The sequence below is a fragment of the Somniosus microcephalus genome, chromosome 1 (assembly GCF_052327205.1).
Source record: "Somniosus microcephalus isolate GS21.2 chromosome 1, FLI_Smic_1.0, whole genome shotgun sequence".
NCBI lineage: Eukaryota > Metazoa > Chordata > Chondrichthyes > Squaliformes > Somniosidae > Somniosus > Somniosus microcephalus.
Window position 1 is genome coordinate 418,008,080 of NC_140987.1, and position 12,782 is coordinate 418,020,861.

General features: G+C 47.7%; 1 protein-coding gene across 5 annotated transcripts in view; it reads right to left on the reverse strand.

Moving 5' to 3' along the window:
- gria3b (glutamate receptor, ionotropic, AMPA 3b) overlaps positions 1-12,782 on the reverse strand; it is a 549,936-nt gene that overhangs the window by 306,738 nt on the left and 230,416 nt on the right. For all 5 annotated transcript variants that reach the window (XM_085999489.1, XM_085999481.1, XM_085999457.1 and 2 more), the window contains exon 4: positions 1,593-1,780. In XM_085999489.1, the coding sequence (XP_085855615.1) occupies positions 1,593-1,780 (188 nt within the window). The remainder of the gene's footprint in view (positions 1-1,592; positions 1,781-12,782) is intronic.

A 12,782-nucleotide genomic window follows, 5' to 3' on the forward strand; every position in this document is an offset into this window, starting at 1 on the left:
CTTAAAGGCCCAGTCTCCTGCTGTATAATCAGGGATGTAGTGAATTCAATTCCTCAGCATAAATGTAGGAAGTAAACCTGTTTTTGCTATCTCTTTCCATCTCCCTTTCTCTCTTTTATTCTATGGGCCTTTCTATGCTAGTGGCTGGCAAATTGTACATTCCGTATCTTCCAGTCCTCACACAATTGGATTCTGTCAGCTTCGAAAATTACATTTACCTGTTCCCTTGTTCTTCTTCCCTGTGTCTTGGTCTATTAGCATCAACTTTTAGACAGTAACATCCCCAACACCTTTCTTGTGACTCTTGAATAATGTGCCCACATTAAGTTATTTTATCAGATTCAGCCTCAACAGTCTTTTCTTGTGCTAATCAAAGATCCTCTATTAATCATGCTTCTTGTTCAATTGATTTTTAACATGTGTCTATAGCAGTGTAACTTAAACCATTTTTTGGATACATTGAAAAAATTCTCCTACATTCTAAGGAATGCAGTTTCTCGTGAATGTACAGCAACATAAATCAGCCTAAATTGCTTCAAATATGGTCAAGATGAAGGAATTACGTAGTTACAGAGCTCCGAGTAAGATCAATGAGTGTTATGGCATTGAAAGAACTTGTTTGATGCAATTGTTATATTATATTTTGATGTTGGCACCATGAAGGGATTTAAATTGCACCTGCAGCAAAAGCTTTGCATGAGGCTATTGGTGCTGCCCTGATCTTAAAAGCGACGTCATAAACAGATTGCCTCTAAGAGATGTTCTCACATCGAGTTTACTGTACCATTACAAAGCTTGCCTTTTCACTCACTATTATATAAAGCCTTGTGCCCTTCTGGCACTTTTCTACTGACTGAAGAGCTAACTGTTCCATCACGTCTTTTCAATCAATGGGAAATAGGCCAGCAGTTCAGGGAATTGTTCAGTCGCACTCTGCACGGAGTTCTGCACCTCCTCTCCATAATGATGTGAGAGGTTCACACAACTACACACACATTCTTTGCTTCTTCCTCAAATGGTGCTGGTACTGCATAACAAGTGGATAACAGGATAACCAAAGCCATCATAATGAAATCATGATTATTTTTCTTGTAAACTGCAAAATGTATTAAAGCAAGCAATGGGAGTAGTCAATCTGGATGGTGCAGTGGCTTCACACTAGCCTGTTTATTTTCTACTTTAACAGCCGCAGTGAAAAGCAGGAGGAAAATAGATGTAAGTAACACATTATGACCATGGCTATAAACCTTGTGAGTTGACCTTCAAAATCATATTATTCAATTCAGCTCACAATCTTACACAACCAGCACCACCAACACTAATGCTATTAGAGTGATCCTCTTATAATGTGTATATGGAGCAGTAACTCAAAGGGAGCAGGATTACAGGACTCTTGCTGTATAAATTGGACATTATCAGTAGGTAGTCCTGTGGGGATGTGAGGATGGATGTGGCTTTCCATTAAGACAGAAAGGCCTGCTATTGCATTACCATCACTAGGCTTAACAGGATCACAGTGCCACTACAGTGACTACAAAGCAATCATTTATTTATTTTTTTGTTAAAAAAGATATTGCAGGAATAGCAGTTACCTGATCCATAATAGCATTCAGTCTGTTTAGTTCACAGTCTATTAAATATCTTCTTTCTTGTCTCTTGTCCATTTCCTCAAAGATTCGCCTGTATTCTATCACATCAGTGACGCTTCCAACTGATTTTGCTGTAACTTGCCAGTTATTCTGGACGGCTGCTTCCATGATTACCTGAAGGATGGAATATCCTGACAAAGGAAAAGAAGCACAAATTTAAGAACCAAGTGCCAAATTATTTCTCAAGATGAAGCTTGCAGAGTTTGTTATTTGACAGTTGCAATGCTTTCCAGTTGGTTCCATTGTGCAGGTAGGAGCTGAGGAAACCAATCTGACAAAACATCTTGGCCTGGATTTTGTGACTGGCGGCATAACGATGGATTACGCCACCGGCATCCGAACGGAATGCGCAATTACCTGATAGGGACCCTCGTTCGAGAACTTGCTGGCAGACGTTGCGTAGTAGAGGGCAGCGTAATGGCCCACGGATCTCAGGGATGCACCATGTGTGGAAGCGTACCTGGGATCATGTGGGCCAGTGCACCAATCAGAAAACAGAAGAGGTCTCTCATTATTATTTTATAACATAGATGTTAATGCACATTAAATTTCAGAGGGCTCTAGTAATGAGGGTTTTTTTTTCCTTTCCTCCAATTTCTGAATGGATTTTTTTTAAGCTTATGCTCTACATAGATGCCAAAAAAATCCTCAATGTAGCAATCACCTCCACGGAACATTTCTGGACAATGAATACTTTTCCTGGACAAAATCCTAAAGTGCTTCCATTTCTGGCCTTATATAGCTTTTAAAATTACTTGGATTTGTCAGGAGGTATCCCCTTACGCTGTGCAAACAGGTCCTGCACCTGTTTGCATCAGCCAGAAATTTTCAGGCGTAGTTGCTGGGCAGTTGGTGGGCAATTAGCGCAACTCTGCGCCAGCAATGAGGATTTCCCCATCGGTGTGGATCATCTGTCAAATCGGGATTTAGCACATATGCTTGAACTTGCTGTCCATTTCAAAGGTGGTATGGCGGCGTACTCTCAGAGTACGCCATCATACCCACCGCAAATTCTGGCCCCTTGTGTGTAATGTCCTATGCTCTGAACATAGTCAAGCTTTTGCAGAAGAGCTTTATTTTCGATTTGTGCTACACACCACCACCCCCGAGTTCTTCCAGTCACAAAGGGAGCCATGGGATGAAGAGCGCGGCCTGGACTTTCCACCAGATTTGAGCCCAGAGATGCACGTCAGTTGGGCACAAACCAATTACATCGCTTAAAAGATCGTGAAAATTTGGGCATAAGTAAGTTACGCGCATAACTCCAATATTCCCACGCCTCCTTGAACTTTTACAGTTGTCCATCATAGCTCTCCGCCCGAACGAATCACCACCCGTAAAACTGGCCAGGCCCCCAACTCTGAAATGTGAGTATCCTCCAATTGTGCTTGTTCGGAGGGTCTCCTCCAATTGTGCTTGTTCGGAGGGTCTCTCAAGATTGCGACCTCTATTTTATGTTTTTCCACACTGGCAAGCCCTATCTCTGCTCCACCTGACTGTTACCTGTATTTTCAGTTTGTGACAATTAGGATGTTGTCAATTTTATGACAGACAAAATGACGCTCTCTGCTGCTACAGTAAATAAATATATAAATTCGGGACTTTGTACAGCCCGACTTTTTTTTAAATAAATACCGTAGTGAGACTGCTTTGAAATGAAGTGGACTAACAAACAACATTTAGCCTACTAACATGAGTCATGCTTCTTTTTTTTTGGAACATTCTGGCCAGTAATCATAATAGAGATTTTTTGGAACTGGATTGCAATGAATAAATTGCATTTTCTTACTGCTCTAGTGAGTTATTGAGTTTGTTTTAAAGTTAATAGCTCTTTGAAAGAAAGGTATGATGTGCATGAACTTCCGACTTTCTTTATTAAAGCAGTAACTCTACCTCTCCCAATGTCTGATCCCCAGACACACGCACACATGTACCAATAATGATAATGAATGCAATTATAATGCAGGTAGTTCCCAGTAATAATAAATGTAAGTACTGTATCATACCAATATTAGTATATAAATATGTTAATTATAAAACAGAGTACAGACAGCCAAAACTGCAACCCAATAGCAATAAATGAATGATAATTTCAGCCAGCACACAGCAATGGTATTATAAATATTAAGAATACAGCCAGAATTGAATCCCCAGACCAAATTCTGCATTCCATTTCTATCCCATCCCTCAGTTCTATTGCCATTCCCTCCCAATCTAGACACTGGCCCCCCAGCCTCCATGTGCAAATTCAACAAGTGGATGAATACACCAGCTACCCTCTCCTAGACAGAGACAAGACGGTCATCTCTATGGCTATTGGTGGACTGTAGCCCAAGTCTGACTCCAGGGGGTTGATCATAATTTCCCTTGCCTGACAGAAACCAGGCGGGGGGTGGAATAAAATCGAGTGGGGGACTTACCCACTCCTTTCGTGCCCCGATCTGACTGACTGCAATTTTAAACTACTGTACTAGTAAAAGATCTTTTGATTATAAAGTTAATGGGAGCAGGATTTTCAGATGGACAGCTTTTAAAGACTAATGATAAGTTTATAGAAGCTGGAAGCTGTGATTTTGCATGTCAACGGTCTTCATGTTCATTTAAAGATTCCATCCCCTGTGAATGACATGGCGCTGTTGTGCCATGGCTGGGATGGCAGCAGCAACGCCAAGCTGGAGTTTAGGCTCCCTGCAGTCTGCTTTGGAGGGAGTTGGTAAAGAGGCAACAACATGGAGCCAAGTAGTAAAAAGAAAGAAAGAAAGAGAGATTGCATTTATGACTTGCAGGATGTCCCAAATGCTTACAGCCAATGAAGTACTTTTGAAGTGTAATTACTGTTCTAATGTAGGAAACGTGGCAGCCAATTTGCGCACAGCAAGCTCCCACAAACAGCAACGTGATGATGACTAGATAATCTGTTTTAGTGGTGTTGGTTGAGGGATAAATATTGGCAATAATTGGAGCAACAGAGAAAACAACCTTGGGTATGAAGAATGATGGTGCAGGAATAGGAGAAGGGTTTTGATTTGACTAAGAGGCTTTTCTTTTTATTCCCGGTGGGGTGGAGTAGTTGTACGGTCAGGGAGAGGGGATATTCTCGATCTGTGATAGGGAAACATTTCTTCGTAGCTCAGGAGAGCGTCAGACAAATAGCTTCAGTAGTTGGCAAGGGGGCTTATGATTGTTTTCATCCCATCTGTTTCAAAATAAGCCATATTGCAAGGGGGCGGGTGGGGGTGGGGGGTGGAGGTGGGGGCGGCGGGCGGAGTATTCAACTCAGCCTCCATGACTAAGTGTAAAAGACTAATAGCATTCCACAACTGAATCTGCAAAACCGTTTTATTCTAAAAGTTAAAAAAAAAGACCCATTTTGACAATATCATTCTGTCTCCTAAGATAGTTAACACCTAAACGTCAGCTCAGGAAGCAGTGGTGCCAGGTTGTTATGGGGTTGCCCCTGATCTGCACCCAGAGGAAATCTGTGTAGAAAGCCAGCTGATATTCCTTTGATGGCAATTTACATTGCTGCACACTGATGTGCCTCAATAATTCCGAGACTCGATGTTAGCGAAACAAAACAAGGCTTTTATTAACTTAGAAAGTAACACGTAAGAGAGAGAGGTATCTTCCTTCTGGAGACTGAGGCCAGACTGAGCTAGCTTACAAAAGGGGCCAGGTATGGGCGGAGCCCTACACACACAGCACATTCCAGCACATTCCAATAAACAATACAATGAGGACTGGGGGAAGGGAAATGACACTGAAACCGACCACAGTCACAGGCAGTGATGAATGGAATATTTCATCACATTCACCCCTTCTATAGATTTAGTCTGTTCGGGGGTTTGATAGTCCTCTGCGACCGACGTGGCTGTTGTGGTGCCGCGGGTGTCGGCTGGGTGTCCCCGGTAGTCTCCTGGGTCTCTGCCGGGGGTGCCGCCAGGGTTGTTGAAGGGGTAGTTGGTGGGGGTGCCATTGGTCGATGTTCTTCCGGGGGTGATGAAAGAGTAGTGGGTGGGTAAGAGTTGCTGTGACCGTTGTTGCTGCTATTGCCGTGGTTGTTGTCGATGCCGGCTGGGGCGACGTCTTTTATGGACACGGTGTCCTCCCTTCCGTCGGCGTGCCGGACATATGCGTATTGGGGGTTGGCGTGGAGTAGGTGTACTGGCTCCACGAGAGGGTCTGTCTTGTGGCCCCTCACATGCCTTCGCACGAGTACCGGACCTGGGGTGGAGAGCCATGATGGCATGGATACGCCTGAGGTGGATTTCCGGGGAAAGACAAACATTCGTTCATGAGGCGTGGCATTAGTGGCCGTACACAATAGCGACCGTATCGAATGGAGCACATCCGAGAGGACTTCCTGCCAGCGGGAGATAGGGAGGCCCTTGGTCCTTAGAGCTAGAGTGACTGCTTTCCATACTGTCCCGTTCTCTCGCTCCACTTGGCCGTTACCCCGGGGGTTGTAGCTGGTGGTACGGCTCGTGGCGATCCCCTTGGACAGCATGTACTGGCGTAGCTCTTCACTCATGAAGGACGCCCCCCTATCCGTATGGATGTAGCTCGGCATACCGAACAGGCAGAACAGGCTGTTGAGGCATTTAATGACCGTGGCGCTGGTCATGTCTGGGCAGGGGAAGGCGAATGGGAACCGGGAGTATTCGTCCACAATGTTCAGGAAGTAAACATTGCGGTCGACGGACGGGAGGGGGCCCTTGAAATCTAAGCTGAGCCGCTCAAAGGGCCGTGTAGCTTTGATTAAGTGGGCTCTATCTGGGCGGTAGAACCGAGGCTTGCACTCAGCGCAAGTGCGGCAGTTCCTGGTCAGAGACCGAACTTCCTCAATCGAGTAGGGTAAGTTACGGGACTTTATGAAGTGGAACAGCCGTGTGACCCCTGGGTGGCAGAGGTCGTTGTGGAGGGTCTGTAGCCGATCCCCGGTGGCGCTGGCACACATCCCTCGTGAGAGGGCGTCAGGGGATTCGTTAAGGGCCCCTGGCCGGTAAATGATGTCGTACTCGAAGGTGGAGAGCTCGATCCGCCACCTAAGAATCTTATCATTTTTAATCTTCCCCCTCTGTTTATTATTGAACATAAACGCTACCGACCGCTGGTCGGTAAGTAGGGTGAAGCGTTTGCCGGCTAGGTAGTGGCGCCAGTGGCGCACTGCCTCCACGATGGCTTGGGCCTCCTTTTCCACGGAGGAGTGTCTGATCTCGGGCCCTTGGAGGGTCCTCGAGAAGAAAGCTACGGGCCGCCCCGCCTGGTTGAGGGTGGCCGCCAAGGCGAAGTCAGACGCATCACTTTCCACTTGAAATGGAGTGTTCTTGTCCACTGCCTGTAGCGTGGCCCGCTCAATATCCTGCTTAATGCTTTTGAAGGCGGCGTGGGCCTCAGCAGGGAGCGGAAAAGAGGATGCTTTCAAGAGGGGGCGGGCTTTGTCGGAGTAGTTGGGGACCCATTGGGAATAATAAGAAAATAACCCCAGGCACCTTTTCAGGGCTTTGGGAGTGTTGGGCAGGGGCAGCTCCCGTAGGGGGCGCAATCGGTCGGGGTCTGGTCCGATTTCCCCATTCTCCACCACGCTGCCTAGTATGCAGAGGCGCGTGGTGTTGAAAACGCACTTGTCCTCGTTGTAGGTGAGGTTGAGTTTTTGTGCGGTTTCCAGGAACCTCTCGAGGTTCGAGTCATGATCCTGCTGATTGTGGCCGCAGATGGTGACGTTGTCGAGGTAGGGGAAGGTTGCCTGCAAGTGGTGGTCATCGACCATGCGGTCCATCTCCCTTTGAAAAACCGAGATCCCATTCGTCACCCCAAAGGGGACTCTGAGGAATTGGTAGAGGCGTCCGTTCGCCTCGAAGGTGGTGTACGGGCGGTCCTCTGGTCTGATAGGGAGCTGGTGGTACGCTGACTTGAGGTCGATGGTGGAGAACACCCGGTATTGGGCGATTTGGTTCACCATTTCTGATATGCGGGGTAGCGGGTAGGCGTCTAGTTGGGTGTACCTGTTGATCGTTTGACTATAGTCGATCACCATCCGCTTCTTCTCGCTACCCCTTACCACTACCACTTGGGCGCGCCACGGGCTGTTGCTGCGTTCAATGATGCGCTCTTTCAGGAGCCTGTCTACCTCGGTCGCAATAAACCGCCTGTCCTCCCAGCTGTACCTCCTGCTTTTGGTCGCTATTGGCCGGCAGTTAGGGGTAAGGTTCGCGAATAGCGAAGGCGGCTTTACCTTCAGGGTAGCCAGACCGCACACTGTGAGGGGCGACTGGGACCCACCGTACTTGAGCGTGATGCTTTGGTGGTTGCACTGGAAATCCAGGCCCAAGATCACGCTCGCACATAGGTTCTTCACGATTAATACTTTAAAATTATCGTACACAGTTCCGTTAACGCCCAATTGTACCGTGCAGTAACCCAGAATGGTCGATGTCTGGGTTTTATCAGCCATAGAGATGGTACCCTGAGCAGGGACCACCTTTAGGGAGAGTTGCTGTGCCAGTTCAGGTGGATAAAACTCTCCGTGCTTCCACTGTCAATTAAACATTTAACCCGGCACCCGTTTACCTCGATGTCCACCATTGATTTGGATAGCGGGTGCGGCCTGGTCTGGTCCACTGTGACCGATGCCACTGTAGGGCCCTGATCGATACAAGATGGCGTCCACGCTGTCTGCTCATAAGATGGCGGACCCCACGAGGTCGGGCAAGATGGCGTCCAAGATGGCCGCTCCAACGGCGCACACGCGGCGGTGGCGGGTTTTCCGGCGGTTGGTTTTCCGGCGGGGTTCCCTCTGCACACCTTCCCGAAGTGCCCCTTCTTACTGCACTTAAGGCAGGTGGTGCCTTTCGCCGGGCACAGGTTTCTGGTGTGTTTTGGATGCCCGCAGAAGTAGCAGTTGGGTCCCTGACGCGTCGCGGCTGTCGTAGGGCTTCTGGGGGGAGAGCGGGGCCCCGCCGGTGTCGGGCTGCCGGGCGGGGAAGATGCCTTCCAAGATGGCGGCGCCCTCGGTGCACACGTGGCGGCGTGGACGGCGCAGGCTGAAGAGTAGGCGTCCGAGTTTCTCTGGGCCACATCCAGGGATTGCGCGGTGTCCGCAGCCTGTTTCAGGTCCAACCCCGTTTTTTCCAGCAGTCTTTGCCGGATGTAAGTGGAGCTGAGGCCTGTGATAAAGGCATCGCGAACAAGCTCGTCAGTGTACACTGCGGCTTTTACATCTCGGCACTTGCAGTCTTTGCCAAGCATTTTCAGGGTGCTTAGGAACTCCTCCACCGATTCCCCAGGTCGCTGTGCGCGAGTAGCGAGCAGATGCCTAGCATACACCTCATTCGTAGGCTGCTGGTAATGCGCCTTTAAGATGTCGCAGGCGGCCAGGTACGTATCGGCGTCTTGGATGAGGGGGTAAACCCGGTGGCTTACCCAATTCCGCAGAATTCCGAGTCTCATCCTCGCAGCGTCCGTAGCGTCTTTGACGGCTGCAGAATTGTCCAGGAAGAATTCCATACACTCAAACCAGTGTCCGAAGCGTGCTGATGCGTCCGGAGCATGTTGATCCAAATCCAAACGTTCGGGTTTCAGGAGTTGATCCATAGTGTTGAAAAATAAGTTAATAAAATTGATGTGCCTCAATAATTCCGAGACTCGATGTTAGCGAAACAAAACAAGGCTTTTATTAACTTAGAAAGTAACACGTAAGAGAGAGAGGTATCTTCCTTCTGGAGACTGAGGCCAGACTGAGCTAGCTTACAAAAGGGGCCAGGTATGGGCGGAGCCCTACACACACAGCACATTCCAGCACATTCCAATAAACAATACAATGAGGACTGGGGGAAGGGAAATGACACTGAAACCGACCACAGTCACAGGCAGTGATGAATGGAATATTTCATCACACACACTCTTCAGGCGCAGCCAGGTGCAGCCACTGTTAAAGACACGGATGAAGTTCGGGCACAGTGCTGTCCAGGAGCAGGATGGGGGAAAAAGATTGGCATTCATCTTTCCTCTGCATTGCACTCATTTTTTTGGGCACTATTTGGTCAGTGGAAATGCTATCCTGGAGAGTATAAAGGGCACAGAACAGAGGTGGAGAGTATTACAAACATAGACCAGGTTGGGAAATCAGAGGAACTAGGGCAAATTCATCAATCCTGCATTCCAAAGTCAGTGTTGTGATCAAGGGGAACCGGGGTTGGAAAATTGATGCTGGACTGTTGCAGCCCTCACCCTGTTGAAGCACAACGTCTTGCTGGAAGTGTGGAATTGGTGAATTTATCTCACTGAGTGAGCAAAAAGAGAAGATAATAGATGCATTGGACAAATTTGAAGGGAGAGAATCTTTTTATAAAATGCTGCCATTTAAAAAATATAATCCAGAACTTCGGGTCCCCACGGGTGAGTACGCGCTGGGTACTCACACGTAGGCCCAACGAAAGTGCCGGTTTCATGCATGCACTGCGCATGCGCGGGAAACCGGAATTCCGTTCCCTTAAAGGAAGCGGTTCACAGGTCAAACGCGTGCGCCGGAGAGGCAGCGCGTACGCCTGGAACGTATTTTTTTTCCAGGTTTCTCCGGGAGGGTAAGTCTCCAGGAGCTACACTTTTAAAAAGCAGTCGCAAGGCCTGCTTTTAACAAGGTAAGTGGTGAATTAAGTAAAATTAAAACATTTTTTCCACAGGTTTATTATTTTTAAATACTTTAAAGAAAGGTAAGTTTATTTTTAGTCCCATTAGAAACTGTAATTAATTTTTTCAAAAATTTAAATTATTGTTTAAAAGTTATTTTATGTAATTTATAGTTATTTTAAAAATGTAATTTAAAAAAAAATTATTTGAAGGTTTAGTTATGTTTTAGGGCTGAATTGTATTCATAGATTTGACAGGTCTTCCTGTCAAATCTATGAATACAGATTCCCTGCTACCATTGGCTCTCCATGGCCCACATGATCCCAGGGGACGCTTCGAACTAACTGCGCCCCTGGGATACGCAAGCACTGCGCGCCGGCAGTTGGAGCAGGCCCAGGATCGGAATCCCATGCGGGTCCACAGCACAATGGCCGGCGCGCTAGGTAAGATGTTGGGGGAGTACTTTGGATAAAATCCATTCCGATACTTTCTCAGAAATGTCCCAAAGCACATTACATACAATGAAATGTATGGAGTGCAGTGATTGTTGTTATGTAGTCAAATGTGACGGCCATTTTGCACATAACAAGAGACCACAAGCAGGAATGAGATGATCACCAGTTAATCAGTTTTTGCAAGAAATGTTGGCTAGGACACCTGGAGAACTCCCTGTTTTTCTTCAAATAATCCCATGGGATCTTTAAAGTTCCTCTCACCACAGGGAAACGGCAAACATTTCATCCAAAGGATGGCACCTCTGACCGTGCAGTACTTCCTGCGTGAGCCAAATTATGTAGTCAGCTCCCGGAGTGAGCCTTGAATTTACAACTTTCTGAGCCCACCTGACACTTTGCCAGTAGGTTGGTATAATGGTCTTAAGTCTAGGCTCCAGATTTTCCTCTCGGCTGGTTGGTAAAATCATTTTATTACTACATTGTGCATTTTCCACTACTGTTGATAACTGCTGGATTAAAATAAGCACTAACTAAATATTAATTCTCTGCTATTAGTATTCTAGCAGTGTTTACACCAGTAACGGAGGTTGAACAGTTTCCCGTTTGTTCTGTAAATTAGCTCCACTCCAGTGAGGAGCTTACTGAGGGTGAGATGGAGCATTGCAGCAAGGAAGATCGAGAAGAGCGTTGGTGTGATGACACAGCTTTGCTTGACCCCGATTCGTACATGAATTGGGTCTGTGGTGGAACCGTTGGTCAGGATCACGGCTTGCATGTCGTCGTGAAGCAGGCGGAGGATGGTGACAAACTTTTGAGGGCAGCCGAATTTGAGAAGGACACTCCATAATCCCTCACGGTTGACAGTGTCGAAGGCCTTTGTGAGATCAAAGAAGGCCATGTACAACGATTGGTGATGTTCCCTGCATTTCTCTTGTAATTGACGTGTGGTGAAGATCATGTCCATTGTGCCCCTTAGTGGGCGGAATCCGCATTGTGACTCTGGGAGGAGCTCTTCGGCCACTGGGAGAAGGTGATTGAGAAGGATTCTTGTGATGACTTTCCCTGTGGCAGACAGCAGGGAAACTCCTCTGTAATTACCGCAATCGGACTTGTCGCCTTTCTTGAAGATGGTCACAATTATGGTTTCTCTGAGATCCCCTGGCATGCTCTCCTCCTTCCAGATAAGAGAAATGAGTTCATGAATTCGCACCAGTAGTGCTTCTCTGCCATGCTTTAGTGGCTCGGCGGGGATTACATCTGCTCCCGAGGCCTTGTTGTTCTTCAGTTGTCGGATGGCCTTTTCAACCTCATGCCGGGCTGGGGTTGTGCTGCGATGGTGGCGGGTAGCATGCTGTGGGATGAAGTTGAGGACACTCGTGTCGAAGACAGAGTCACGGTTAAGGAGATCTTCGAAGTTCTCCTTCCAGCGGGCACTGACTGCCTCTCCATCCTTGATGAGTACCTCTCTGTTCTTGGCCCGCAGTGGGGTAGGGTCTTGGGTGCTTGGGCCATAGGCAGTCTTGACTGCGCTAAAGAATCCACGCATGTCGTGGTTGTCAGCTAGCTGCTGGATCTCCTGCGCTTTCTCCACCACCATCTGTTGTTTAGGTCGCGAGTTTTTTGTTGGACCTCGGCCTTCAGGTTTCTGTAGAGCTGCTTTCTTGCTCTCAAGTTCTGTTGCTGTTTCCAGATCAGGAATGCCTTGCACTTGCGGCTTATTAGCTCCTGGATCTCCTGGTCGTTCTCGTCGAACCAGTCTTGGTGTTTCCTGGTCAAGTGACCAAGCGTCTCTTCACAGGTGCTGATTATGGAGGCCTTGAGTGCAGACCAGGCGCTGTGGGCACTCTGTGTCTCTGCATCACTGGGAGTCGTCAGGTGTTTGTGAGGCGCAGGCTGAATAGGGCTTGCCCGATACGAGGCTCCCAAAACAAGCGCTCTGCTCGGAGCTCTGGCACGGCAAGAGAGCCCCAGGTGGGCAGAGGAAACGCTTCAAGGACACCCTCAAAGCCTCCTTGAAAAAGTGTTACATCCCCACCGACACCTGGGAATC